Below are 24,362 nucleotides of genomic sequence, written 5' to 3'. Positions count from 1 at the left end.
ACCCATGCCTCCATCTCGGCCGGAAGTCCAGTTTTTGAAAATTTAAAAAAATATGTTGGAGGTGGCCTAGTATGAGGCTGTCAAAAAAAGAAAATATGTATATTTATCAACCACAGAAATCTGTTGAGAGCAAAGCAGAAAGCTTCTTACCCTGTATATAAGACTATACTCAAGGAAGACATAACTAAAATTACCAAAAGTTTGCAAGTATAATTAAGAGGGGAGAAGGTAGTAGCAAAGACATAGAGAGAGAGATTCTATGTTATGAGAAAACAGAAACTTTTAGCCTGTAAAAGAAAAGTTGGAAGGGGTTGTGGCTAAAATCTATAAAATCACTGATACCCATACAAGAAGTCACCTTTTGAAGTTTGACCAAGTTTAGATTAAGGCAAAATCATAAATGAAATGGGACCACAGGCCGTAAATTTATATAAATTTTTATACCACAGGTGGTAAAGGCAGAAAATACACATGGATTAATCCTACACATACCAAATGTACGTGAAGGATTAGTACGTGGTGATTAAGAGAAATCTGCTGTGCTGCCAGGATGTATCTCTTGGGGGTGGGGGGGCTCCCCAGGAAGCTCTTGGAGCCCCAGGTTTTCTTCCCTGAGTTCTGGAGTTAGGTGTTTCTCCCTTAAGTCTTTACCATCATTAATCTGACTAACATCTCTTCTGTCACTCCTGTTTTATGGGATGGATTTCAGTTCTTAATATTCTCCCTCAAGTATAAGCAGCAGTTTTTTGCTTTCTTTGGGGAACCAAGAAGGGCTTAAAAGAAAAAAAGATGGGGAAAAAAACGATGACAAATAGAGTCATAAATAGTGTATGATAAGCTATCAGTTTTTCTTAAAATGACTTCTTTTTTTTCTGTCACAAGAACCTTCCTAGCGGAGTGGGCAGTCTTCAGATATCTGGGAACCAGTGAGCACTCATGTCAGAGACAGTGTTTGAATACCTGTTTTAAATTTGGAAAAACTCTGTCACAATAAAGAATTTCAGTTACAGTTTGGCTGAGATCTACGTATACTCGGTTCTGTTTGTCAAAATCTGTAGGATACTGTTTAAGTCTTAAAAATCCCGAGACTAGTGTTTTAGGCACAAAAGTAGAAACACATTTCTCCCTTTGTTTCCACCTATTCATTCTTTTTCTACATATTTTCCTAAGTAACAGTGTAGACTACAAATGCAGAGATAATCTAACTGAATAACTGGATTTGTCCCTCTTTTCCTCTGTCTTATCCATCTATTCCCCCAAGACTTTCAAAATCGTGGACTATGAAGATGAATTGGATTTGCTTTCTGTGGTAGCTGTTACCCAAATAGATGCCGAAGGAAAAGCTCACCTAGATTTCCATTGTAATGAATATGGAACTTTACTGAAAAGCATTCCACTAGTGGAGTCATGGGATGTGGTGAGTTGAGTTCATGGAATACAAAGTAGTACGAGTTCTCTTTATAGGTGGTGTTTATTGAAACAGTTGTACTGTCTGTGTCAGTCCCAGCTCACCTGGAACAATGGCCACTTGGAAGAGGTTACTGGACTACACTCAGGACAAAATGAGTACTTCGTAAGACTTCCTCCTCTTGGGACTAGAGGATGTTGCCTTACCAGTGGCCTTAAAATAACGCCTTATGTTTTTTTCCTGAGACATGCCATTTATTTCCTTACCATAGTCTTTGGTTTTCTCTCATTTTAAAAGTTTGGTAACATTAAAAAAATTAAAAGTATACTTACTATATTGTATCCCCACAGTTATTTAATAGAGGTCATGTCTCAGTATGTAGGGTTTCCAGGCACTCTTGGAAGCATTTGTCTACTCTTCTGAGTATTATAGAATATACAAGTTGTAAGGAATAGTAGACATTATTTTATCTAATTCTTGTTTTATTAATGGAAAGCCTGAGAGGTTTAGCAACGTGCCCACAGTCACACGGTACAGCTGTTGCAGGGTTGGCAATAGAATCTGGGTGTTCAGACTCCTAAGTCCAGGGCTCTTTTCATCTAGGCATTTTATGTCATGCTTTTCTCATAAGTGACCTGCATATCCACAAGTAATGAAAAGTAAACCATTTCTGGCAACTATTTTGCCCCCAAGTGTATATTTGAAGATCCCTAACATAGGTGCTATGATGTTTTAGTGACACGGGAGTGAATATGGTTATATGAAGAGCCTCCATTTGACTGTGTTTCCATTGCAGACATACAGCCATGAAGTTTATTTTGACAGAGACTTGGTGCTGCACATAGAGCAGAAACCCAGCAGGGTCTTCAGCTGCTATGTTTACCAGATGGTCTGTGACCCTGGGGAAGAAGAAGAAACCACCAACAGAAGTTGAAAAAAAGAGTGAGATCATTTTAAATTTTGAGATGTAACATATGAGACTTTTATCCATACACCCCAGCAACTGTGTCCAGTCCTTTTTATTACCCATATATCAAGTTCTCCAGTATTTTCCAGAAAAGATCTTGTAATTACTTCGGATGACTGTGACTTCTTTTGTAAACTCTTGCCATACAGGGTGGTGAGAACTTCATCTTATGTAAAGGAGTTTTAGAATGCCCCCCCCCCCCAAGAAGCCTAGACTTTTAGAGCTTTTACCTAGGTGGTGGTGTAAATGTAAAATGTATTTCAATCAGGTGTTTAATATGGCTCTTAAAGGGTATTGTGGAATTGTGATTGCTAAGACTAAGAAGGAAAGACAAAAAGAAAGATAAAAAAGATAAAGGAAGAAATCCTGTGTCCTCTATACCAAACTTTGCTTAAGGATGAGAAATGACATCTGGAATGTGAAAACGTACTTTTGAACCAAAAATGTGTCATTGCAGTTTTTTTTAAATCTTATACATGTGTCTATGTTCTATATTTGTACAGATTATTTTTTCTTCCATGGCTTTATTCTCTTGGCTTGATGTTTCCTTTGATTATTTGTGTTTCTATCATAGACTAATGTAAAAGGTTCCAATCAAACTTTAAGTGAAATTTTTTCCAATATGTAGCTTGTTTAGCTGTTGATTATTAAAAATATTATATTTTTTCACCATTTTGTATATTTGGTGTATCTTCCAATTGTGCTTAGGCAATATTTTCACACCTGTACAATAAGATAAAGGTACTCCGGGCTGCACCGGTTCCACTCCTGCAGAAGAGCAGGTAGTTTGGGAGTAGTTTGGGAGGTGACTACTTGGCTAGAAAAAACTGTTGGCTTTATCGTGGTTGTGAAATGAGTATTTTTTCTTCTTTGTTAGAATTGATCCAAATATGACCCTTGAACTCAGATAATCATTCTTCAGAATGTTAAATAAAAGCAACCTAAGTAAAAGGAGAAAATATTTCTTCATGCTTTCTGCATGAGAAATCTGATTGCTCGCAACACACGTGTTGAGCACGTTCCGCTGAGTCAGCCTCACACAAATAACTAGTGAAAATACAAGGGGAGAAAACAGCAGTGAAAACCATTGCTCATTTGAATTTAAGGGTAAAAATGGAGGATTTTAGCTTTGATGATTTACTAAAATCCTTCTGTTTTTCCTTCAGTTTTGGCTTGATCTCAAGTTAAGAATCATGTAAATTCTGCCCTGTTCTGCCCTTAAAGTTTGCGGGTAAATTTCAAGCTTATTATAACCAAGAGGGCTGAGGACAGAACAGGTATTAGCTATTCTAAAAGTCAAGAAATTAGTAGCAGAGTCCATAAATTTAAAAGAAATAAAAGGAACAAGCCTACAGCCATCTTTTGTGCAACAAAAAAGGAAATTGGTAACATTTTAGAATAAGAGAAAACATTTATATGTGGGCTAAAAATTCAATCTGTGTATTATAACCAGTGATTACTTCATGTGCAGGATGATAAAACTATCTTCATATATTAAATTTGAATACTTTTATAGCCACTAATTGAAAATTTCATTCTAGTTTTATGCATATTTAATAATACTATTCAATTCAATATTTGAAGCTTTCAGAGCATTTTAGAGACATGATGTGATTACAAAGCAGTTGAATAGTTTCAATGTGCTAGATATAACCCCAAACTTCCAATTAGACACTAAGTAAATGGTCCTGCCCAGTTAATTTAAATTTTGAAAAAGAGGGAATAGATTAAAAATACCAGAGAAAAGAAAGAAAGCAGTGTTGTGTGGGTTTCAAAGCAGATGTATAAAGCCTACTCTTTGTTTCCAAGAATGTTTCAGGAAAGGATGTCCTAAGACTGGAATCCAGTAAGATTTTTTCAAAAAGGGGTTTATTGAGTTTCTCCTTGTCCTTTAAGTTATTTCCTTCTTTTGATGAAATGCTAGAAAGGAAGTCATCTACTCAGAAAGGCATCTGAGAACCGAGATTCCAGTCTGCTTTGTTCATGAGGGGTGTGTGGGTGTATGCTTCTAGACTAATCCCATCTGACCACTTCGAAACTCCTAATGTCTCACCACTGCCAAAATCAAACCAGACCAGGATCTAAATGCCATATGGGCCAAGCAGGAAAAGTGCACAGTGTGAAAACAGTAGGGAATTGTGGGCCATGTAACAAATGGGAGGGCTGTGCCCCTGTTGAAAGGACAAGGACAACTGCTACTACTTAGTTTCAGGCAGTTGCAATGTTACATGGGAATGTGGGCTGCATGAGGGTTAACAGGATGTTGATAAAAAGATGGCAAAACATACAGAAGATAGCAAAGAATATGGGAAATTTACAGATAACACACATACCAGGAGACAATATAATGCTTCCCAGAAAGGTAGGGGCTCCCCAGCTTCCCCCAGTGGCAGACAGCTGCTCATTCTGTCACCTGCCAGGCCTGAGACTGTCCTTCTCATGGGGATGTAGGGAAGCTGTGGTTTAGAGCTCCCCCACCCACCCACCACACCTTAACCCTCCTCTCCACCTGACTGTGTTACAGGCCTTCCCTGTGTGCTGCCTACTTAACAGTTGCTAGCGCCAAGCACACAACATTATGGGGTGACCTTTCCAAGTGTTTAATGCAAGACTAGATGAGGCAGAGTAGCTTCTTTCAGCAGGTCTAGATGGTAAGCTGTAAGAGGTGTATTTCTTCATTTCGTTTCTTGATCTAAGATTCCGTATTCTCACCATATCAATGCAGCACAATTATCGTTCTTTGACTTTCTAAAGCATTTCTCACGGCACTGGGAGAAAACAAAAGAAATCTTATCACAGTTACTATTTGAACTACCTAGTGAGATGATGTCATTCTACTTAAACAAATTAAGGTGCTCCACATTCTTCCACCAATTGAATGTTTTGTGTCTTGTACATACGATTTTTTAAATGCTAGGTTATATTTATTGTGTGCTTTCTACCTACCAGTCATTGTGATACAAGTGAAATGAATTGTTTCAACATTCAACATAATGATACGAGGTGTGAAGTACAACATACAGATGAGGAAAGTGAGGATCACAGAAGTTAATTCGCCCAGGTCCTACAACCAATGGGTGCAGAGTCAGGAAACATCCAGATTTGTTTGATGGAAATTCATGCTGAATTTCCTCCAAAGCTCTCAAAAGGCAAAGGATGCTGTTTTACCCCATATATAGCATACTGACAATTACAATGTTGGGTACATAGGAAAGTGTTTAATAACTGGTTTTTAAAATGATGATTGAATGGATAGCCAAATTTGGGACTAAGTTTGCCTAAATACAGTTGGCCGAACTGTATGTCACATATGGTGACACAGGAGATGATTCTTCATTCAATGGTGAGAAGTAATTTTTTACTTTTTATTTATTTATTTTTAGAGAGAGGGGAAGGGAAGAAAGAGAGGGTGAGAAACATCAATGTGTGGTTGCCTCTGGCATGCTCCCCACTGGGGACCTGGCCTGCAACCCAGGCATGTGCCCTGACTGGGAATTAAACCAGAAACCCTTTGGTTTGAAGCTCACACTCAATCCACTGAGCTACACCAGCTAGGGCAGAAGTAATTTTTTAAAAATGTACAAAAAGTGTGCTCTCATCCTGTTTATATTGTTAATAAACACAGCATTAGTAATTACTTTTAATTTAACTTGACTTCCTTTTCAATAATATTTATACTTTTTAACCTTACCATATTTACATATATCACCTATATTTTAGAATTTCAGGAAAATTTGGGGGGCTAATTTTTGGTTCCTGTGTTGCTGTAGAATCTCTATCTTACAAAAAAAATAATTTATTTTGGGCAAAGGATATATTATAGAAAGAGAAAACAAACTAAGGGCTTTCCCCATCATTTTATTATGAAACTTTTCAAAGATACTGCTATAAGTCGACAGAACTTTACCATTTTATGGTAAATACCCAAATACCAACCACATGGGTTCTACATTTCACTCTACATTGTTTTTTAAAGACTTTATTTGTATTTATTTATTTATTTTTAGAAAGGGAAGGGAGAGAGAAAGAAATGTCAATGTGGGGTTGCTGGGGGCCGTGGCCTACAACCTAGGCATCTGCCCTGACTGGGAATCGAACCTGCGATGCCTGGTTTGCAGCCCACGCTCAATCACTGAGCTACACCAGCCAGGGCCTTACATTGTTTTTTTTTTTATTTACCTATTTATGTTACTTTTATAATTCATTTCAAAGTAAATTGCAGGCATGCCCCTTTCCAGCCAAGCCCACTCTACCCGTCAGGTGTAACTACTGTTCTGATTATGTTACCTCACAGATTAAATTTGCTTATTGTCAAACTTTATATAGATGATACCATACAAAGCATAATGCTTCTTTCATTCAGCATACTTTTGAGATTACTTCATGTTGTATTCATCCGTGGTTCATTCCTTTGTATCGCCGAGTATTCTTTGTATGAATATGTCACAGTTTTGTGTGCTTTTTTTCCTGTTGATGGACACCTGGGCTGTTTCTACTTTTAAAAAACCTGTTATGAATAAAGCTGCTGTGAATATTCTATCATATGTCTTTATTCCTCGTAGGTAAACATCTAAGGATGAAGTTGTTGGGTCCTCGAGTAGGAATATGTTAAGGTTCATAAACTGCCAGAACTTTTTCCCAACAGTCTTCCAGTGCTCCATATTTTCTCCAGCTTTTGTGGGTTTTTATCTTTTTTATCTTAGCGTTTATGGTGGGTGTATAATCTTTTAGTTGATGCTTAGGTTGTTTCTACTTGTGCCTAGCAGCCCTCCCCTCGCGTTCACCACTTGACTTCTTTAACACCAACCCCATCAGGAACTAATGAAAACATTTCCGTGTGTGTGATAATAGTTAAGATAACTCAAAACTCTGCTTGAATTATTCCTTCTCAAACATGGAATACATTGCTCAGCAAGGAATGCCGTTTCCTTTAACGGAGACCAACTGGAGAGCAAACCTGGGTTCCTAGGGGCGCCCATTAGACTGTGCCACATGGCTAATGGGGCGGGATGGAACGGCACCAGAGAAGAGGCTCCATGAGACATCGTAATCAAAGAATATGACCATGTTCTTTAAAGGCTATGAGTTCATGTTATTTCAAATCAGTGAAATTTCTGCTCTAAAACAGAAGCATAGTAAATAAGCTTTATCCTTTCCCCAATGACTGTATTGGAACCCAATTGGTTTTAATTTATTTTTCTTTATTAACTAATGATAAGCACATTCTCATGTTTTTCTTTTCCATGTGAAATTTTACACTTTATTTACAAACTCATTGAGGTATAATGGACACACAATAAAATATACATATTTAAAGTGTACAATTTGGTGTTTTGATGTGTATACATAAATGAAGCCATCACCACAGTCAAGGTAATTAACGTCCATCACCCCAAAGAGTTTTCCCTTGCTCCTTCACAACCCCTCCCTCCCACCTCTCCCCACTTTCTAAGACAACCACTAATCTGTTTCTGTCACTTTTGGTTAGTTTGAGTTTTCTAGAATATTATTTCGATAGAATTACACAACAGGTGTTTTTGGCTTCTTTTACTAAATATGGTTATTTTGAGATCTATCTGTATTGCACATACAAATAGTTCACTTCTATTCCTGAGTAATACTGCATTGTTTGTGTATAATCACAGTTTAATACATTTACCTGTTAATGTCCATTTGGGTTGTTTCCATTTTTTTTGGCTACCACAAATAAAGCTCCTGTGCATATTTGCAGACAAGTTTGTATGGACATATGCTTTCTTTCTGCTTGGTAAAAACCAGGGGAAATGGCTGGGTCATATGTTAGGTATATGCTTAACTTCTTTAAGTTTCCAAATTGTTTTTCCAAAATGGCTGTACCATTCTGCATTCCCATCGTCAGTATATGAGAGTCCCAGGTACCCCCAGATCCTTGCCAACACTTGCTTTGGTTAATCTTTTTAACTTTAGAAATTTAGGTGTTACATTTAGATTTACAATCAGTTTTTGTTAATTTGTATGGTTCAAGGCATGGATCAAAGACATTTTGTTTTGTTTTTCCGTCATTGTTATTTTTTGCATATGGCTCCCCAGTGCATAAGGATAGCATTCAGTCTCACCACTAAGTATGATATTAGCTGTAGGTTGTTCATAGAAGCCCTGTATCATTGTGAGGAAGTTCCCTCCTAGTCCCAGTTTTCCGAGTTTTTATTGAATGTAGATGTTGGAGGCTGTCACATTCTTTTTCTGCATCTATTGAGATGATCATATGGGTTTTCTGTTTCAGACTGTTAATATGGTTAGTTACATTGATTGGTTTTTGAATGTTAAACCAACCTTGAATTCTTGGGATAAACCCATAGGAGACCTCCACATTTCCAACTGTATTTCAAGTCAGGCAATTTCTGCAGTTCCACTTCTTCACACTGTATGTGAGTAATAATTCTTAAATTTACCATCACATCTATACCATGGCACACATTAATAGATTCAAGTTCATTACATTTAGATGACTTTCTGCTTTTACAAATAATTTCCAGACATTTATTGGCTCTTTGCCAGAGGTTTCATCTTCATATAAACAGGAGTCAGCAACTTATGACCTTGAAGGAATTCTGGGCATGTTGCCACCTCTTCCTGTCTTATCTCAGTCCACAGGGTTCAGATGCTAAATTGTACCTGAAGTAGGACAGTCAGTTCATATCTTCGTGATCCCAGTTACTTCTTTGAACCCAATTTAGTTTAATATACTTTAAAACCTTGAACCACCACGGAAGTGGTGACCGAGTTAACTAAATTCATAAAGATACAATTAGTGAAGGGATTCATATTGAGGCTACTTTACTTGCTCAGATAATAAGCATTTATAAATTGATCTCTCAAATGAAATTTTTAAAAATAATTGACTGATAGTTCTTTACCAATTCTTTTACTAATAAAAGTTTAATGACTCAACTAAGTATGTTTGATTTTCTCTTAGAAATGATTGCTTAAGCAGACAATCATTTCTGAATCCTATTTTATTTATTGTACAGCCAACCCTCTTTTATTTATTTTTTCTTTTCTTCTTTCTTTTTATTGTTATTTAAGTACAGTTGTTTCCATTTCCTTCCCACCTTTTAAACACCATTTTTTCTTTGAAAATCACAAGCTGCAAGGGCACAGCTTTTCAGGCTCTGCCTGTAAGAGCAGCAAGACTGACTAAAGCTTGGTAAGGAATTATAGTTTAAAAGCCATTCTAACACTTAATTTTCCTGTCTGGAAACTGTCCTTCTCTCTTCAGAGAGCAAAACCAGTGAGACATAAAGCACTTCCCAGCCCCAACCTTTCCTACTTCTGAAACCTAAATTATTACACAGTATCTGCTTGAAGATACACTCACTGACTGACAGTCTCGTGTGAACTTCAAGAGGTCCTTGGGCCCACTGCCTCCTCTAATGTAGCATCGCGAACATTCCATTCATAAGTTTGTCTTCATCTCTCCTATCAGCTGGACTCCCAACCCAGTGGTTTCCATTTGAATTTCTGCTGGAAAGTCTCAGGTGCCTTTGCCACTTTAGCTAGAGTTGGAGTGATCATATAATTTTTGTCCAAACAGACTCTTTTGATAGTGGAAAACACTACTAATCATGCCTGGGCAATAGATAGGCATAAACCAAGCCTCTTGACCACCTTACCCAGAGCTAACAGAAGTAACCAGGAAATTAGAAATCTTCCCATTTACTTATTATAACTTCTTTTTTATTAGTATGCCAATTTCTCATAATCAAGGAGGCAATGGACATAATCCACTGAAATAATTTCTTATTTACACTCACAAACCATTTATAGTCCCTTCGCCAAGGGTGATCCTACTGCTATCCTGGTATTCCAGGGAGTTTCCTGCCATTTACTTATGTCTTCCTCTAAATAACCTAGCCATTTTAAGGTCTGGGGGTTTTTGTGTTAGACCCACTTCCGACATCAATCTGTACTATCAAACAAAAATGTTATGAATGGTGGGAAGACAGCAACAGACAGAGTTAGGATAGGAAAGCTTCTGTACTAGAAAAACATGAAAGTTTGCAGAGATGATCCCCTAATTACAGGGGACCACAGAACATGCCAGAGGACAGGCTTTACAAACTCACACGGCTGTACAGCTGGTGCTGATGCCACTTATGTGGGGCGAGGCTCCTCTTGGTGGGAGCTGCTCATTTTGCCTTGTCACGGGGAACTCTGTACTTTCCTGATGCTACTACAGACTCCGACTCTGTGCTTCTTGTTAGCAGGCACAACTAGTACGAAGCAATCACAGTACATTCCTCAAATTTCACTGTGAGACAAGGTAAAGATCAGCGTCCCAGTTTCACATCCCTCCACAGGCCAAGATTTCATACCTGTCTGGGGTCCATTTCTACACGAGGCCAATGTTGCCAGGTCTTGTGATTTTTTTTTTAATGGTAGAAATCTTAGTTTGTGTTAATATTCCAATTTCTTTATTTTAAAAAAAATATTCAAAATTTTAAATGATGGTCCTTAATTCTGATTCAAAAACACCGTACAAGCCAAGCAAAATTAATCTGCAGGTCGAGACTGTTCTCGTGCAGGCATGTGGGTACGATCTCTGTGGGAGCCAATAGTGTTCGCGTCTAAACCTCTTTTTTGCCAATTGTGTGTGTTACTGTCATCATATAATTTGTTTATTACATTAACCCTTGAAATGTGAGCGTTTTTTTAAAAGAAAAGTTTGGTTTTTTTTCTGTTAAAAAGATTCAGTGCTTTGGGAAGACTTGCTACAATTAGGTCTCTAAAAATTGGTGTCAGATAAGGAGTGGACAAAATAGCTGTGAAAAGATTGAGATGTTTTAGCCTTTGATTCCCTGCAAACAGCCTGAGGCAAAGGTCTATGTGATACTTCTTTGATAAGGAGTGAAATCTCAGCAGGAATGAGGAGCAGGAGGAACGAAGCAGATCCAGAAGGAAACTCAACATGAGGGTGTGGTAGCAAGCTGGAAACAAAAATGCTTAATCTCATAGACCAACCTCTGTGAAGCCACATAAACTGTGCCTCTGGCAGTACATGAGGAACAGGTTGGGAGAAAGCAAGAAGAATGTATCTCCCAGCTCTTATCCACCACTCTTCAAAGGCTCACCCCCAGAACATAGCTTCCCTAAATCTCCAGATTGCACAAGGCAGAATTCACCTTGACATCAGTGGGCAGGAAGCAAGGGAAACTCAAAGCAATATGCTATGAATGAGGTCTGAATTTGTGCAAGTGCCTGGTAAAAGGGGGAACTGAAAAAAATTGGAAGGATTCTGAACTCAGATTTCTTTTTATGTGTCTTTGGAAATTATATCCAGTGAATGTGTTTAACACCAGGAAGATGACAGAGAGCACCAATCAGCAAACTCAAACTTTAAGTAAAGGTCTTGGCTTCATATCAAAGATAGTTAAATAAATGTACTCTCTTGTGTTTTGAGTGTATATACATCTAAATACAATGATTTCCTTTTTAATTAGCTTTATTTAGTTAAGAGACAGGAAGGGAGGGGGAAAGAGAGGGAAACATTGATGCCTTTTGTACTGCCCTCACCATGTGACCCAGGCATGTGTCCTGACCCAGAAGGGAACCAGCGACCTTTCACTCTGTGGGATGACGCCCAACCCACTGAGTCACACCCATCAGAGCTCTAAAAAGTTTTTGGTTAACTTTTAAAATTAACTGACCAATCTCAATAATGTCTGATAATAGAGCTTGTTCATCTTTCTAAATATTTAAACCTTATTGATTTTTTTAATAGTTCTTTGATTTTAATAATGGGGTGATCTATTGATTTTTTCATGATAACTTTATTGAGCCCTGGCTAGTGTCATTCAGTGGATTGAGTGCCAGCCTACGAACCAAAGGGTCACCTGTTCAGTTCCCAGTCAGGGCACATGCCTGGGTTTCAGGCTGGGTTCCCTGTAGGGGGTGCGCAATAGGCAACCACACATCGATGTTCCTCTCTCTCCCTCCCTTCCCCTCTGTCTAAAAATAAATAAAACCTTAAAAAACATAATAATAATAATAACTATTTTGGGCTATAACATACCACAAAATTCACGCATCTAAAGTGTACAGTTTAGTATTTTTACTATATCCACAGATTGTGCAACCATCACAACTCCAGGACATGTTCATCACCCCAAAGAGAAAGCCTGTACACATTAGTAATCAGTCTCATTGGCCCTTCCCCCCAGTCACTGGCAACCACAAGTCTACTTTTTATCTCTATGGATTTGCCTGTTCTGGACATTTTGTATAAATGGAATAATGTAAATGTGGACTCCTATGTCTTGCTTCTTTCACTCAGCATGTTTATAAATATCACCCATGCTGTAGCATGTATTAGTACTTTATTCCTTTGTATGGCCAAATAATATTTCATTGTTTAAATGTATGTAACACATTTTGTTTATCCTTTCATCTTTTGATATCAGGTCGATTCCAGTTTTTAGCTATAATCAATAATGGTGCTGTGTTTGTGTACATGTTGTTTTTGTGTAGATATATATGTTTTCATTTCTCCTGATAAATCCTGAGGAGTGGAATTAGTGGGTCATATGGTAGCCTATGTTTAACATTTTGAGGAACTGCCAAATTTTTCCACAGCTGCACCATCTCACCTTCCCTGCAGAAGTGTACGAAAGGGTTCCAATTCCTGCACATCCTCACCAACACTTTTTATTCTCCATTTTTTGTTATAGCAATCCTAGCAGGTGTGAAGTGGCATTTCATTACTGTTTTGATTTTTATTTCCCTAGTGACTAAAGATGAGCATCCTTTCGTGCTCCTATTGGCCCTTTGTAGGTCTTCTTTGGAGAGATAGCTACTCAAGTTTTTACACATTTTTAATGGGATTGTCTTTTTAGAAAAGAGTTCTTTATATATTTTGGATACAAATCCCTTATCAGGTATATAATTTGCAAATACTTTCTCTCATTCTGTAGATTATCTTTTCTTTTTATTGATGGTGTCCTTTGAAGCACAAAGTTTTTGATTCTGATGAAGTCCAATTTTTCTACTTTTATTTTGTTGCTTATGTTCTTGTTATATCTACTGAACAATTGCCTAATCTAAGGTCATAAAGATTTCCTCCTATGTTTTCTTCTAAGAGTCCTTGATTAACTTCCATTTATGTTGGTTATTTTAATCTGTAATATTGGGATGGATGGAATTTAATGTCAATACTTACTTTCTTACTCCTTATTCCTCCTAATATTAATGAAAACAAGTGGAAGTTTGACTCTAAGTTTATTCACAAGTGTGGGCCTGGGAACTGCCCTGGGAGGGGTGAGCGATGAGAAGGCGGGGGAGTGTTGTGGGGACTCCATTCCCAGTAGGAACTGATGAAAGAAACAGGACCCCACCCCGGCCTCACTTGGAGCTGCAGGAGTGAGATTTCACTGCCCCTGAGAGGACATGTGGGGGAACACCAAGGTCCTGCCAACGTTCCAGTGCAGGGGTTTTCTACCCCATAATTCTTCTTTGTACATGTATCTTTTTGATTATAGTTGTCCCATTTCCTCCCCTTTATTCTCCTCTGCCCTGCACACTCCCTCCCACCCACATTCCCCTCCACCGACATTCCCCCCCTTTAGTTCATGTCCATGGGTCATACATATAAGTTCTTTGTATTCTCCATTTCCCATACTATTCTTAACCTCCCCTTGTCTGTCTTCTATGTACCAATTTATGCCACTTATTCTCTGTACCTTTTCCCCTTCTCTCCCCCTCCCACTCCCCTGCTGATAACCCTCCATGTGACCTCCATTTCTGTGGTTCTGTTCCTGTTCTAGTTGTTTGCTTAGTTTATTTTTGTTTTTGTTTTAGGTTCAGTTGTTAATAACTGTGAGTTTGTTGTCATTTTACTGTTCATATTTTTTATCTTCTTTTTCCTAGATAATTCCCTTTAACAGTTCATATAATAAGGGCTTGGTCATGATGAGCTCTTTTAACTTGACCTTATCTGGGAAGGACTTTACCTGCCTTTGCATTCTAAATGAAAGCTTTGCTGCACAGAGTCATCTTGGATGTAGGTCCTTGCCTTTCATGACTTGGAATACTTCTTTCCAGCCCCTTCTTGCCTGTTAAGGTCTCTTTTGAAAAATCAGCTGACAGTCTTATGGGAACTCCTTTGTAGGTTACTGTCTCCTTTACTCTTGCTGCTTTTAATATTCTCTCCTTATCTTGAATCTTGGGTAATGTAATTATGATGGGCCTTGGTGTGTTCCTCTTTGGGTCCAAATTCTTTGAGACTCTCTGAGCTTTCTGGACTTCATAGAAGTCTATTTCCTTTGCCTGATTGGGAAAGTTCTCCTTTATTATCTGTTCAAATAAGTTTTCAATTTCTTGCTCTTCCTCTTCTCCTTCTGGTACCCCTATGATTTGGATGTTGGAGCATTTAAAGATATTCTAGAGGTTCTTAAGCCTCTCTTCATTTTTTTTTAAATTCTTATTTCTTCATTCTGTTCTGGTTGAATGTTTCTTTCTTTCTTCCTTCTGGTCTGCTCCATTGATCTGAGCCCCAGTTTCCTTCTTATCACTGTTGTTCCCTGTGCATTTTCCTTTATTTCATTAGCATAGCCTTCACTTATTCATCTAATTTATGACCATATTCAACCAATTCTGTGAGCATCCTGATTACCAGTGCTTTGAACTGTGCATCTGATAGGTTGGCTATCTGTTGTTTAGCTGTATTTTTTCTGGAGCTTTGATCTGTTCTTTCATTTGGGCCCCCCCCTTTTTTTTCTGTCTCAGAGTGCCTGTTACAAACCAAGGGGCAGAGGCTTAGGTGTTCACCAGGGTGGGGCAACCCACTTGGCTGTGTTGTGATGCTGTATGTGGAGGAGGGGTCCGGGGGGAACAGTGCTGGTTGCTCCGCTCTCTGCCAGTTTTCAGTCACTTCCCCCACTACCTACAATCAAATTGGGCCCTTCTGGTGCTGATTTCTCAGTGAGCGGGTCTGTGTACATTCTAGGACCCTGTGGGTCTCTCCAACAAATTCTCCTATGAGGCTGGGAGCTTCTCCTGCCACCCCAACCCCTACAGGTGTTTTCAATCAGAGATTTTGAGGCTTTATTTCGAGGTCTATCTTGCTCCCCAGTTGTTCCTCCCAATTTATCTGCACTCGAATGTGGGACTGCCTAGTCCACAATCCGCCGCCTCACTGGGTCTTCCAGCTGCCTTGCCCACCCCAGTCCTCCAGCTGCCACCTTGCTACAAGTCCTCTCTGCTGGGCTGCCCATCCCCACCCCTCCTACTGGTCTGGATGAATATTTCTTCTTTAACTCCTTAGTTGTTGGACTTCCATATAGTTCGATTTTCTTTCAGTTCTAGTTGATTTTTGTTTTTAAATTTGTTGTTGTCCTTCTTTTGGTTGTGCAAGGAGGCACAGTGTATCTACCTATGCCTCCATCTTGGCCAGAAGTCTATCCCATAATTCTTTAGTGTGCTTCCCCAAAGTTCAGATTTTCACATGTTCTTGCAGTGAGTGAATACACACTCCATGATTCAATAAAATTAATGCCTGTTATTAATTCAATTATTTTATAGACTGACTATAATAGGTGACAGCAAAATGGTGGTTGTGTTATAAGCTTGTATGACTTTTTGAGCAGTTACTTTTCCATCTTAGAATCTGTATCAGAGTTTAATATGTAAACATTGATAACATTCTACATGAAGTCCTAAAAAAACTTAGCAAACTATGGATAGAAGGAAATATTTAATATGTTAAAGGGTATCTATGGAAAAAAAACAATTACAGAAAACATAATATTTAATGGTGAAATGTTAAAATTGTTTATTCTGAAATCAGGAATATACTGGAAATCCTAACCAATACAAGAAAGCAAGAAAAAAAAATAAATAACAGGTTTAAAGATAAAAGGAATAATAAAATTGAATTATTTGAATTCTTAGAAAATAAAATCTACAGATTAATATTAAAATTATTAGGTGAGTTTAACAAGGACTTCAATATATACATTTTGGTGGTACAAACCTTAACCCATAAATATGGGGTTGGGCGTTAAAGACCTAAGTACAATCCTCTGAAAGAACTATAGGTTTTCAGTGTGAGGAAATGAAGACTTCACAAATGCTCAACTAAAAGCTCTGACCCAACTCAACTACTATTTGGGTTGATTGAGGTGATCATCAATCTGCTTACCTGAGGAAAGGGGGACCCATCAGCAATGGGAGACATCAGTGGAAGCCTTCTTTTTCTTACCTACAAGGTCTGTCATAAAAGAAAAGATGATTAGACCTGTAAAGGAGTAGGAAAAAAATGACCGATGACTAAGAGAAAGTACTAGTAATAGAAGCAAACTCTTCCTTTCATTGAGAAGATTTTAAATTACAGATGCAATTTATTTAAAAGGTGTTGAATTATCTGGTTTCTTGTGTCAGTTTTGGAGAATTGGATCTTGCTAGAAAACTGTCACTTTCATCTAATTTTTTAAAGTTATAATAGTAAAGTTGTTTATAATATCCTTTTGTGATTTTTTAAAAAAGATTTTATTTATTTATTTTTAGAGAGAGGGGAAGGGAGAAAGAAAGAGAGGGAGAGAAACATCAATGTGTGGTTGCCTCTTGCACACCCCGAACCAGGGGGACCTGGCCCACAACCCAGGCATGTACCCTAGACTGGGAATCAAACTGGTGACCCCCTGGTTCACAGGCTGGCACTCAATCCACTGAGCCACACCAACCAGGGCCCTTTTGTGATCTTTTAATATCTAAGGGATTCTTTAAAATATGAGACTTGCTTTATAGTCCAGCATTTGGTCAATTTAGCTTAATTTTACATTTGTACTTGAGAAGTTCTACTTTTCTCCCAAATTTGCCTGTTCATTCCTGGTGTTCTCTTATGGTTTGTCTATTTTAGCAATGGTTTCTTTTATTTTCTTTAAAAAAAATAAACTGTGAAATATAACATGCATCTTAGGGGAAAAAGTATCAAATAACCTCATAACCCAGGTCAAGTAATAGATTATCAGCACCTTAGAAACTATGTTATACCTGTGTGAACACAATTCTATCCCTCCCTCATGATGAAACTATTATCCTGACTTATTTTCCTTCTTTTTCTTTATAAATGTGCTACCTCTGTATGCATCTCTAAACAAAAGGGTTTATTTTTGCCTCTCTTTGAACTGTAAGTCTATAATTACATTGCATACACTGTTTTGTGTCTTCTTTTTTACTCAACATTAGGTACATAAGATTCATTTACATTTTTGTATGCATCTCCAACTTGTTCATTTTGTTGCATTTTAGTTGATTTTTATTTAGTTGATTTTTATTGGTCCCTTTCAAGAACCAAGCTTTACAAAGATTTATTCTGCCAGACTTCTAATGTAGTCAACAAATTTATGAATCATTGTTTTGAAATTAATTTAAATAAGATGCAAGTCAAGTCCTAGAAGAGATTAGATATCATGGAATTGAAGGTACACAGCTAAATGGGCAATGGATTTTATTATCTCCTTTGCATTTAAAGTTAATAACACTTTTCAATGATATTTTATGGTACGAAATTAGCTTCTTCAGCATTCATAAACTTAAATGTAATTAAATCTTAAGACTATATATTAATCATTAATTTACTACACTGTTAACTAAAATGAACTCTATGTTTTGGTTTTAAATTACAGTAGTATATTCCTCTGCAAGCAAACAAGGGAAAGGACTTTCATGACATCCAGGCCTTCCAGTTTGGGGCACTAGAGTAGCTACTGCAGAATATCTTCAAGGAAAGCTAGTTCACGCTCACATCACTTTAAAGACTTTTTATGTCTTTGGGGACCTGGTAACTTACATCTATTTGACCAGCAGAATATACTCTTATACTTTCTATGCTCTAGTCACTGATTGAATTACATTTAATTAAACCACACAAGAATTTGACAGTTTTACTTTTGAATACATCCAAACTAAGTATATAACTTAACGTTATAATTAGAAAATCTGACAGTTAATCTTAAGTTATTTCATTTACAATATATGTAGTCTATCACTTGTCCTGGGAAAACCTAACAGACATTTTAAACATCTGGGCCACAAGTAAATACCATTTTTTAAAGATTAAATTATTTTAGGATTGGAGGAATTGTGAAGAAATATTATGGCTAATCCAACAGATAAAAACAGCTCAAATGTACAAGACTTTCTAAGTCTGCTTCTAGCATTTTGATCAAATTATCAGTCTGTTTTAAGATTCACTGGTTGTGTATCAAAGATGCTAGTAATAGAGGCCATCCAAGGAAAATAACCTTTCATTCTTTGGAGCTGGATTTTAGTAATAAAGAAAAAGTTCTGAACAACTAGAATAGCCATTCTAATGCTTATAGAGAACCATCACTTAAAAGGTTCCCACCCAAAATTTAAGGATGATGGCAAATATCCTTGCCCCAAAAACCATACCACTGTAGAGTCAATGCAAAGTCTTCTAAGTCTAATCTAGGAAAACTATTTAGGAGCAAAATACATATGTGTACTCTTATTTTCAATGTCTTTGCCAAACCAGGGAGGTAAGGCTGGGCTTTCAGATAATTATAGATTTCCATAAAAGACCTTCTTATGAGTTTAACCTGGGTGAGTCATGCAAATCAAAAGAAAAAGTCATTTGTTCTTCATTACCTTAAATAAAGACTATTCTCACACAGATGGGTATAGTCTCAAGACCTGAGTCAGAGTAAATGTGGGAAAGAAATACTATAACTCATTTCATGATTGGCAGGTACTTTCTGTCTTTGTCAGAAAGCGTTTTTATAGTAGAGACTCCAATCAAATCAAGTCCTCCATTTAGTGGCTTTTATGACTCTGTACACAAGCAAAGAAAGCTTTCATGGTGTCACAGGAGGGGAGCCAGGAGGTTACTAGAACCTTGTTTTAGCATTTTAGACGTACATAATCATCTTAATACATCTTAAGTGCACATTTATTACCTGGACATGGCTACAAGGACTTGGAGGAGTTTCTGTTTTGTTGTAGCTTGGAATACAGCTGTACCTGGACTTGGCCTGGTTAATTGCAGTGGTCTGGGACACATTGATCCTGTAGTTGCTAAATCCTAGAGTTAATATGCCTACCAGGTAGGGGAAGACACTGAGGGAACTGCCCTAACCAATGATGGCCATGGGTAGATGTCCAGCCAGCAGACAGGACATGGTATCTAAAAGCTATGGCCACAAACAGCAGTTTAAAAGACCAAGTCAGCAACAGGAAGATGCAACCTGGGGTATCTTAAAACTTCTCTGAGCTACCAGTTAGAGTTGTTCAGAGGCACTGCACACCCTGGATAGTGTCATTTACATAGATGGTATGTCCCAACAGGTGGACCCGACCCAAACATTGGGAATGCAAGAAAAATAAATGACTGGTTCTCCAATAGGTATAGGAAAAAAGTTGGAACAGAGAAAGTCTACCAACAGTTAGGAATCCAGAGTCAGGATTTTAGCCTAAGAAGATAGACCATTAAGAAAATATTTTTATCTTTAACGAAAAAACAGAATTTAAAAATTCGTCACCTTAGGACGTCATCAAGGGTTGATTCAGCAAGTGGGTCTGACCACCTTCTCTTGAATTTCATGTCTTCTGGATTCTTGCTCCTGACATAGGAATGGCGGTCCAGTGGTCTACTGCTCTGCCATTAAAACAAGTATGGACAAAAATACCTCATTTTGATTGTTCTCAATAGAGTAGAAAATAAGCTGGAATGTTTACAGAAAAGAAGTATTTAAAGAAACCTAAAAATGAACCATCTCTGACCAGGAAATACTTATGAATGTGTCAAATAGGGCTTGATCAGAGAAGCAGAACCACTACGAGTGATACAGAGGGATTTGTATAGAGATCAGACTGTACAGAGTTGTGGGAGCTGGTTGTGCAGTTTATGAAAGTCTGAGGCTCTTTGTCTGGTACATGGCCTAAGGTCAGTGGGCAGCAGTTAAGAAGGGAAAATGCATGAGAAGTAGGAGGAAGTAGGAACAGAATGAGCTAAAACCAGTATGATGGACCTGTTTCTGCTGTTTCTTGCTGCTTCTTGCTGCTTCCAAACACCAAGCTTCAATGATCTGGAAGACTTTGAGAAAATCTCACACATTTCACCACAGAACTGCATTTCACCTGGGCTAAGATTTGGAGGAACTGAAGGAGGACATCTGGTGGAAAGTGGATATGTTAGGCCCAGATAGTATCCCACGAAGAACCAACAGGGTTGCTGTAGGCCTGGATGCTGGCCCCTCTAACAAGACAAACCAGCTGATCCATGATGACATCCATGACTACAAGAGTGTCTGACGTACACCAGTCTCCCGAACATGAGCATGACAGCTGACTCATTTCCATCTTCCAAATCTCATGCAAACTTTTTTTTTATGGGTCTCATTATATCAGAGCTATGCAAAGATGGGATCTGGGAAATATAAGTCCAGCTTACTTCAATTGACACAATACAAAGTCGTCATTGGATGCATGCCAAAAATTAACTACAGAGATTTTCTTTGCAGTTATTTATAATGATGAAGAATAGGATACAACCTAACTGCCTGACTATACAGAAATGATTGAAATGTATGGTATACACACACATAAGAATATCGTGTAGTACGAAAGATAGAAAACAATGTCTATGTCTATGAGCTTATGTTCACAGCACAAATATTGTAGCTGGTTGTATAAATACAAAGTTTTGACTGAGGCATCGTGGTAGGCAGACTAACAACCTCCCCAAAATGTCCACATCCTAATCCCCAGAACCTTACATAGCAAAGGAGAATTGAGTTTGCAAACACAGGTAAGGTTGTGTTCAGCTGACTTTAAAATAGGGAGTTTACCAGATCATTCAGGAGAGACATTTAAGGATACTTAAAAATAGAAAAGGGAGGAAAATGGAGAGGGTCAGAGAAAGAGATAAGACGATAGAAAAAAGGCACAGAGAGGTGCAGTGCTGCTTGAAGATGAGGGTGGGGCATGGCCAAGGCAGCTGGGTGGCCTGTGGAAGACAGCAGAGGAAAGGAAAGGAATTCTTCCCTAGAACCTCTGGAAAGAAACATAGCCCTGTAACCACTTGGTTTTAGCCCAGTGAGACCAATGTCAGACTTCTTCCCCACAGAACTATAAATTAATAAATTTGTGTTGGTGAAGCCACTGAGTGTGTGTTAATTTGTTACAGCCTCTATAGGAAATGATACCAGCACTGTAATATAATAGATGTGAAAATCCAAAGGGTGGTGCCAGAGATATCAAAGTAGATGACATAGAATGTGTTATGAAGTTCTAAAACCCCTAAGGAAGATAGAAAAAAGTTTGTGAAAGTGGAGATGCAATATTTTGTGAGGAGTGTTTTTGTTGTTGTTGTTGTCATCATAGTTTTTGTTGTTGTTGTTGTTTGCAGGGGCAGGGCTGTGCAGAGAGTTCCCTCTCTCCTTTTCCAGGGAGAAGGGGTAGCAGGCAGCTGCCCCATCACTTCAACCTAGTTTGAAGGCCCGAAGAGCCTGATTTGTGTCCCCTCGAATTTGGGGCCACAAAGGACTGAGTCTACACAGGATTGCTGCTCAGGACACCTAAAATGCAAGAGAGATGAATTGGTAATCTGCTTTGGTTTCAAAGGATAAAGATCCACTATTGCGTGGGAATCAGTCTCTCCTCCCACAGTCTGTAAGGACAAAGAGTGAAGCAGTCATTCCTGCAGGATGTGGGCCATCCCTCAGGAAAGAGGAGGCAGGTGATGGAGCTTCTACAAGAAGAGTGAGTGAAAACCCCCAGCTGAGAGATAAGAGCAGCCCAGGAACAGACTGCATCATAAAAGCAAGGGAATTACAGCTATAAAGGCTCAGCAGGGGAGCACCCTTCTCCCCCCAGCATCCCCCAAGAATCCAGGAAAGCTCCATGAGGGAGTTTCAACTCTACAGGACTGTGGGCCTAAGTCAGTGCCTGTCCAGTAAGACTTTCCTCTCCTCCACCCCTCTGTGAGTGGAAAGGGAAGTTAACTGTTTTTCTCCTTAGAAGTCAGGCATCAACCAAGTTCAGGTCCACAACTAGGAAGGGCAAAGTATTACCTTTGAATGAGGATTGAAGTGTTGAGTCATATATTGGCTTAAACATTTCTAAATACTTTCTAAAGTTGAGATTTGCAACTTTAAAGTAATCACAGGACACTGTATAATCTGAGAGGGACGGGAAAAGCCATGGGGCCTGTTGGAGGTTTTATTCAGGAGCCGGGAGTTACTCTCCCACACTTCCACAAGTGACCCTTCTGAAGGATAGCAAGTAACACTGTTTTGATTACACACACTGATTGTGCTCATTCAATGCACATTTGCGATGAATGGAATTTGTCAGGTAACTCAAGTAATGGAAAGTTTATTCTGAGGACAAGTACATATGTGTACACATATGTCAAAAACTGTTTGAAAAGATACAATGCAAAATAATAGTAATGGTTATCTATAGAGGGTGGGATTATAGGAAAATATTTTATTTGTTGGTTATCTGTATTTTCTAACTTATTTTTCTCAAAATAAACAAATACTTGTGCACATTTTGAAAAATTAAAAATGCAAAAAGCAAGCAAGGAAAAAAAATCACCTAGATTTGTAAAATAATGGTCCTACCTATCTTACAATCTGGGTTCTCAAACCTCATCTCATATCACATTATGTCCGAAAGCCTGAGCTGGACAGAATGGGTGTAACTCACTAAGGACCTGGCCCAGACTTCTCACTCTCTAGCCTCTAGTCTGTTTCTCCATGGAGGCTGCTCTCCGGTGGCCTGCTGACTGCGGGGAGCTGGACACCATTATATCTTTGAATACGGTATTGGCTTTTTGGGACTGCCTTACAACTCCAACCCTGGGTTCCATTCTGAGAGACTGACCTTTTCTCCAGGTATTTGGCAGGAATCTGGAGATTAACATATTAGCTTCACGCTTCAGGGGAAGCCTGCCACCCCTCTACCCCCATCTCTATGATGTAAGCTTTACGAGAGCACTGGTCTTTGCTTTGTTCACTGTTGTGTTTCAGGGCCTAGAAGAATGACTGGCACGTAAAAGACTCAATATATTGAACAAATTTCTTCTGTATAGGAAACGGCTTAGTCTTTTATAGATCACACAACGTAATCCTTAGTTTTAAATTCTAGGACGAGGACACCTATCCTTTGTCCCTCAAGCTCCACTGTTATCATCCCCTAGGAGAGGAATGCTGATTGGTTAGTCAGAAACCCCAACAAGGATAGGGCTGAGTTTTCCAGAGAGAGCTTTCAAAGAAGTTAAAAGCTCAGTCAAAGGCAAGTTCTTGAGGAAATCCCATTGGTTTGAGTTACAGTCTTGAAAAAATACGAACCCCTGTCCCTGGCACCAGCTAATCATCTGAAAGGGTCACACTTGGCCAGGCTGTAGTCTCAAGTTGGTGATTTTCTGGTGCCAAGCTCCCTGAGGGTGATTTCCTCCTAAAGTAAAACTTCTCAAGCTTTAATATGCTTCTAATCACCTAAAAGCTTATTAAAGTGCAGATTCTGACTCAGTAGCACTGCAGTGGAGACTGAAGTTTGGATTTCTAACAAGCCGGCCTATGGACCACACTTGGAGTAGCACAGACCTAGAACACCGGACTCCCTCTTTCTTCCACATGCAGGGGCTGCTTTCGCCCCACGCTAGTAGAGCAAAAGTCGTTTTTGGAAGTGGCAAGCTATTTAAACATTCCATGCCCCTGTTTTATTACTTTTTTAATATGAGTAACGTTACAGGTAAAGCCCTTTTCTTCAGGAGGAAATGAGCCTTTTGAAAGTCTCAACAGCTTATCTACATAAGGGACTTTTCTCAACCCTGCATGTAAACAGAAATCATGAAATAAAATGGTAGCAACAGGTCCAAAATACCAGCTCAAGATAAATTAACTCAACTTTTGAGAGACAATGACTATCAGACTGACTTCTTCCTAACATTTTATTATAAAAAATTTCAAACATGCAGAAAAATTG

General features: G+C 38.5%; 1 protein-coding gene across 1 annotated transcript in view; it reads left to right on the top strand.

Moving 5' to 3' along the window:
* DCAF17 (DDB1 and CUL4 associated factor 17) overlaps nucleotides 1-4,225 on the top strand; it is a 32,633-nt gene extending 28,408 nt beyond the window's left edge. Inside the window, 2 exon segments of the mRNA XM_028510716.2 lie at nucleotides 1,262-1,417; nucleotides 2,205-4,225. Of these exon segments, the coding sequence (XP_028366517.1) occupies nucleotides 1,262-1,417; nucleotides 2,205-2,342 (294 nt within the window). The 3' untranslated portion in view covers nucleotides 2,343-4,225.
* The last annotated feature ends 20,137 nt before the right edge of the window (nucleotides 4,226-24,362 follow it).

Source organism: Phyllostomus discolor, chromosome 4 (assembly GCF_004126475.2).
Source record: "Phyllostomus discolor isolate MPI-MPIP mPhyDis1 chromosome 4, mPhyDis1.pri.v3, whole genome shotgun sequence".
Lineage (NCBI taxonomy): Eukaryota > Metazoa > Chordata > Mammalia > Chiroptera > Phyllostomidae > Phyllostomus > Phyllostomus discolor.
The sequence above is the reverse complement of the archived record's forward strand: the minus strand, read 5'-3'. Positions and strand labels throughout refer to the sequence as shown.